The following is a 5,787-nucleotide window of genomic DNA, read 5'->3' on the forward strand; positions in this document are numbered from 1 at the left end:
CATCAATGTCCCCACTTGGGAGTGCAAATAGTAAAAAGGTGACTGACAGTTTGCTCTTAACCTACAACTGTGACGTAAATGTGGTGAAAAGGTATCACCCCAGGGTCATCTCAGACCCTCCCAGATCCTTCACCCTCCCAACAACACAACCCTTCTGTCCACAAAATAAAAGGATTAAATGCCTGCCCGTCCTGCTCCGGTACCATGCAGTGTTTCAAAGTCAATAACTAACAAGCCCCTGGCTATGGAAGAAGGACCTGCTTTACACAGCTCAGAAATATTCTCTGATCCCACTAAAGGCAGTGGTTAATTGTGGGGTGCCAGTTGGAGTGATTGCATCTGCCGTCCCTCAAAGCAGCCGGAATGCTGTCACTCACTTTGAAATGCCCTGCTGCATTCATCAGTCTGGATGGCACAGAGAAGTTATAACCATACAAGCCATATGGAGGATGTAAAGAACAATTAAGTGCTTCCCGAGCAATGGGACTTGATGGGAAAATGTTTCCAGATGCATGTAATCCATACAGCATTTGACCAGCAGGACCGGGGGCTTGTAGGCACTGAGCGTTTAAGTCTTCGGCTTTGGCGTTTTTCAGGGAAGACAGTTTGGGCACATCCACCATGAAGTGGGGTAAAAGGTGTGGGTTGGTGGCTCCCAGCTTTTCGTGGCTCGGAAGGAGGAGCGCCTGTTGTCTCAAGAAGCTCGTAGGGCAGATCTTGTAGTAGAGGGGCACGTTGAGGGGGTGCAGGAAGCTCTCGGGGCACGACATGCCCAGGTTGCTCGCGGGAAGGTGAAGTGTGGGAGGGGAGCACGATGGAGAGAGCAGGGGGTTCAGAGGAGAGGGGGTCCCACCGCTGGAGGCCACTGGAGAAGAGCTGGAGCTCCCACCTGGAAAGGAAAACAGAAATCATCCAGGCTGGGCTAACTGGTGCCCCACAGTCAAGCAATCCTTGGAGGACTCCTGCTCCCGCTCCAGGTCTCCCTGCTGCCGGTGTCCATCCAAGCACAAACCTGCTCCAAAGACCAGCTCCTAGAAAACGGGAAGATCTATCCATAAATGGTTATTGTTAGCTGATATTTGTCTAAGAACAATATTTGCACATGTCTAATCCCATCCCTTGGACTGGGATCATGATAAATGCAGCTCCACACACACCTGGATCCACACCTGGCTGCATGACCGATAACCCTCCCCTGCTATACCCACACCGTTGGCATTTCAGGTTCCCTATTTTTCATGAAAATTCCAGACAGCTTTTCCCCCTTGGACATAAAAACAAAAAAGCATATTCAGCCTGATGGAGAATTTTTTTGTACCTTCCTGCTCACAGGAATTGACTCATTTCACTTGGCTTCCCAAGCAATTTGAAACATTCCCCTGAATGCTATCGGTGTCTCCAGAAATTCAAACTCACAAGTCATGTGAACGTCCTCCTTTCTGGAAGGGATGAATGAACACTTTCAGAATTCGGGAGAAAAGCAACCTCAAGGAGTAAAAATGAAGCAGGGACGGGATGGCTGCTCCGAGGTGGGAATGGTGCTGGGAGCAGCCGGCCCTGGTGCTACACAGATGCTGGTTTCATCTCCTGCCTGTGGAGAGCCAAATGTCTGCTGCACACTCATTACCAAATTCTTCCAGAGGGTTTCCCCCTCCCCCACCCCCTTTATTTTAATTTCTTACCAAAATCACTGGGAAAGGATGTAAGGGAATGTGGATCCATTTGTGCTACTATTTGCATTCAATTCCTACCAATACAATGCCTGGCTGGGATCTGATCCGACTTGACATGCGACCAGTGACCCGAAATCAACAGTAAAACTAAGCCACGGCTGCTGGTATAGCAAATCTTAAAAACACCTTAAAAACACAAATATTCCGAATGTGATGCAAATTAATTTCCAAACTCCCAGCAAGCAGAGCCTCTCACAGGCCAGCCCTTGATCACAATAATCCGGGAAGGTATGGTGGCGTGAAGGTCTCACCCTTCCCTGCTGATGTCAGTGGCTGCTTCAGTCCTGACATCAGCAGGGCAGGATCCAGTCCTCTCCCCATGGACATATCCTGGTGTCCTCCAGGGCTCAGGGACTTCGGGTCACATAAAGTTTGGGATTGAGCTGATATTTGTGTGTGAGGCAGCGAGTAAACCCCTACGTGGCTGGATACAGCAGAGCAAAGCAGGGTCAGTATCTGCTGCACGGAGAAGATAATATCACATCGCGAGCAATAATCTCACCCAAATTCCACAGCAAGTTTGGGAATGGGGGTTGCAGCAGACACGATGGAGCAGATCGATGAGCAGGTGTTTTCTACCCTTTCTATTAGGCTTAAAAATAAAAATTCTATGGCAAATTTTTTCTTCAGCATGTTGATCCTAATTCCTTTTAATTTACCTCCTGGTTTTAGAGCTTTGGGATTTCAGTTTTACAGCTTTTCTTCAGAAATATATTTTATTAGTAGTAGAACTTCAGATTTTGTTATATTTATATCAGTCCAGGAATTCTGTCCTGAAGAAAAATACCAAATACATTAAACAAGAAAAAAAAAAATCCAAAAATCCCAGGTAGTCATAATATTATATGTACAACAATATTTTAGCATCCCTAACATTGCAGTTGCTGTTGTTTCATTCCTCATGCAGCTCATCCACCACCTCCTCTCCCCCGGCAAACGGGCTCAAAAGGAGCTTTTTGCATAAGATATTTTCTAAAGTAAAATTAATAAAAAACCATATTAATAACACTAACAAAGCTGCTGCTACTACTACCATCAATTAACTATAATAATTTTAGATCTTTTTACAAGTGACAAACCTTTTAATTTCTCCCGAATCTGATTTCTTTGTGCCCTCATTTCTACGCCGGCAAAACATAAATTTTTGCTGTGATTTTTGCAGCATTTCCCGGCAGACACAGGGGTGACTCGGTGTGTCCCAAAACTTTGAAGAGTTCCTGACATAAACGAGAATTTAACTCGCTACTTTAAACCCAACTTGGAGGGCTGCAATGTGCGAACGAGCTGTTAGTTTTTTCCCTTCGGCGCTATGAACAATCTGTTTTCAAATATTACTTTCTGAAGCCGTTTTTCTGGGAAAGGGTTGTAAAGGACCGGTTGCTCTTGTCAGGATGAAGGAGAGCATTTTCCCCGAAAATTTTCCTCCTCTTCTCTGCATTTCTGTGCGACTTCTGCATCCTAAATACCAGATAATTTTATTTTCTGTTGCATAACGCATTTGTCGGCGCAGAAGCTGCCGCTGCAGAAAGCTCGGGCGGTCACCACTGCCACGTTTGTAGTTGATATTCCCAACCCGGTTGGAAGCAATTAGTGTAACAGGATCAAAGCCGGAACAACCCGACTCCAAATTAGCCTCCTGCACACTCAGATATTTTTTTCTGCCCATCTAACTCTGATTTCAGCCCGCGCCCTCATCCTGTTCTTCCCGGCTTCTCGCATCCATTTTCACAGGAGTTTTATCCAAACCAACGCGGAATGAACTCCCTCGAAAAGCAGGGATTCGTTTTCTGGGCGCGCCTCGTTATCTTTGATGGTTCGAGCCGCCCGAGGAGCCCCGCGGGGAGCTCGGGGCGTGCGGCCGGGAGAGGCAGCGAGCGGGATCCACTTACCGTGGCTGTCTGCGCCGAAAGCCTTGAAGTCCAGGGCGAGGGGGGGTCTCCACGGGTAGGTCTCCAGGAGCCCGTCCAGGACCCCCCTGCGGGGCGAGAGCGCACTGAACGCAGCCGCGGGGCCGGCGGGCGCGGGGGGCGCCGGCGGGGCGGCTCCGGCCCTTACCTGTTCCTGCCGGGGTCCCGAAAACCTTTGGCGAAGGGATTCCTGTCGATCTTCAGCTTCGTGATCTGCAGGGTGAAATCAAGGGGACATTGGGCAGCGGGCCGGGCTGGGAGCGGCGGCTGGTACCATCGGGGCTCTCCATCCCCCCGGCTCCCGGTACCGCCGGGGCTCTCCATCCGCCCGGTTCCTGGTACCTGCTGGTTCTGGTAGGCCGTGACGGTGGTGAACTCGGTCTCCTGGAAGGAGAAGGTCTGCACCCCCTCGGCCGGCAGCGACTGGATCTGCGCTAGATCGAAGCGAGAATCCTGGGCGATAACGTGGACGCGGGGCTTGTACTTGTGCATGGACTGCAGGATGATCTGTGCGGGGGGACAGGCGGCTGAGCCCCCCCGGAGGGAGAAGGGCAGAAAGAAAACCCGAGGCGAGGCTCAGGAAGGACCCAGCCCTGAGCCCCAAGGCATGCGGGACCGGCCCCCGCCTTCCCGGCGCTGCCCCCCGGCTGATGCTCCGCACCCCGGGGCGATGCTCTGCCCCTCCCCGGCCCCCCCGGCGGGGCTGCCCCACACCTACGTGCCCCTTGTCGTCCATCTCGTTGTTGGTGAGCTTCACGCGGTCGAAGCTGATGATTTGCCTCATCCAAGTCTCCCCCGAGCAGGGGGAGTCGGGGTGGATGTAGAGGCGCGGGGTGATGCAGGAGTGGTCCGTGTTCCCCGCCACCATCCACTGCGAGCTGTGATAGACGTACCTGGCCCGGGCCGGGCCGCGTCAGGCGCCGGGAGCCCGTCCCCACCTGCCCCCACACCTATAGATTCTATAGGTGAGTGCAGGCCCCCCAGCACGCTGTGTGACCCCCGTGTCCCGCTCGGGTCGCAGATCGCGGCCACCAGCGCAGGACGGGCCCCGCGTGGGTGGGGGGTCCCCGCCCGTCCCCCCCGTACCTGTATCGTTTGGAGTCCACGGGCACGACGTCGATGGCGATGTAATATTGCTGCAGCGGCTCCAGCCCCTTCACCTTCACCCGGACCGACGGGAACATCCTCCTGCGGGCACAGGGACAGCGGCTGAGCCAGAGCTGCCGCTCGCGGGGCCAAAAGGGGCTGCGGAACTGGGAACGGGCGTCGGGAAGAAGGGAAATCGAACTCAACGAAAATAGCGGGAAAAGGGGCGAGCAAAGTGAAGTGTCTCAACAGAACAGAGAAACCCGAGACAACGAAACAAAACCAAAATAAAGCCCAAGAAACAACATCATCCCCCCACCAAAAAAAAAAAAAAAAAAAAAAAAAAAACGGAAAGGCAAAGCCCGAGCGAGGTGGCGGGGGGGCCGGCCCGTACCTGCCGGCCTTGGTGATGATCATCTCGGTGCCGATGTCGTGGAACCTCCTCCAGAGCTCGGAGCCCTGCAGCTCCACCTGCACCCCGCCCGCCCGGCTCTCGGCACCGGCCTTGGGCCGTTTCTCTGCGGGGAACACAAAGGGCAGGGCTCGGGAGGCTGCCGGGGCCCGGGGCGGCCCTCGCCCCCCTCCGTGCCGGGCTCCCTCCGGTACCCACCCGCCTCCGGGGCTCTGCGACCCGGCCGGCAGCCGGGCTCTTCATCGCGACCCTCCGGCACCTTCCTCTTGGCCGAGCGTCCCACCAGGGCTTCCACCGAGAAGGCGTGAGCCCGGGAGCTGAGCGCCATCCCCCCCGGGCTGCCAGGGGTCCCCGCGGGCGGCAGCGGGGCTCAGGCGGGCGGCGGCGGCTCCATCCCGGCCGCCACCCGGCGCCCCTCGCCCGGCCGCCGCACGGCTCCCGTCGGGGGGCAGCGGCCACGGCGAGATCCTCTTGCATCCAACTGAGTCAATAGACGGCTGCAGCCTCCTCTGTTTGTTTTGGAAACTGGTGGGAGCATAAGAAACATTGAGTGACATTTCATGGGAGTAACGGGGGGGGTTGGAGGGGGAGGGAGGGGAGAGCCACAGGGGTGGGGGGGAGAGGGGGAAGAGGAGCCGGCCCCGTCTAG

The 5,787-nt window shown here is 54.6% G+C and overlaps 1 protein-coding gene across 2 annotated transcripts; it reads right to left on the reverse strand.

The window, feature by feature from the left end:
* Window positions 1-293: 293 nt before the first annotated feature.
* Window positions 294-5,466, reverse strand: TBX22 (T-box transcription factor 22). Of its 2 annotated transcripts, none has more exons than XM_041485312.1 (8): window positions 5,358-5,466; window positions 5,121-5,319; window positions 4,727-4,828; window positions 4,359-4,533; window positions 3,983-4,147; window positions 3,789-3,853; window positions 3,623-3,708; window positions 294-889 (listed from the first exon to the last, which is right to left on the reverse strand). In XM_041485312.1, exons 1-8 carry the CDS (start codon window positions 5,464-5,466, stop codon window positions 294-296), a joined length of 1,497 nt encoding a protein of 498 aa, XP_041341246.1. The 2 variants fall into 2 exon arrangements, with proteins under 2 accessions (XP_041341246.1, XP_041341247.1); XM_041485313.1 differs by having other exon boundaries at window positions 5,121-5,244; window positions 5,337-5,466.
* Window positions 5,467-5,787: the final 321 nt, after the last annotated feature.

This window comes from Pyrgilauda ruficollis, unplaced genomic scaffold, assembly GCF_017590135.1.
Source record: "Pyrgilauda ruficollis isolate IOZ18807 unplaced genomic scaffold, ASM1759013v1 scaffold7, whole genome shotgun sequence".
Classification (NCBI taxonomy): Eukaryota; Metazoa; Chordata; class Aves; order Passeriformes; family Passeridae; genus Pyrgilauda; species Pyrgilauda ruficollis.

Coding starts and splice junctions, on each gene's coding strand:
- TBX22 (XM_041485312.1), bottom strand. CDS start 5,466: ATGGCGCTCAGCTCCCGGGCTCACGCCTTCTCGGTGGAAGCCCTGGTG. Junction 5,320..5,357: donor AGAGCCCGGCTGCCGGCCGG/GTCGCAGAGCCC, acceptor TACCGGAGGGAG/CCCGGCACGGAGGGGGGCGA. Junction 3,854..3,982: donor CGGCCTACCAGAACCAGCAG/GTACCAGGAACC, acceptor TTCACCCTGCAG/ATCACGAAGCTGAAGATCGA.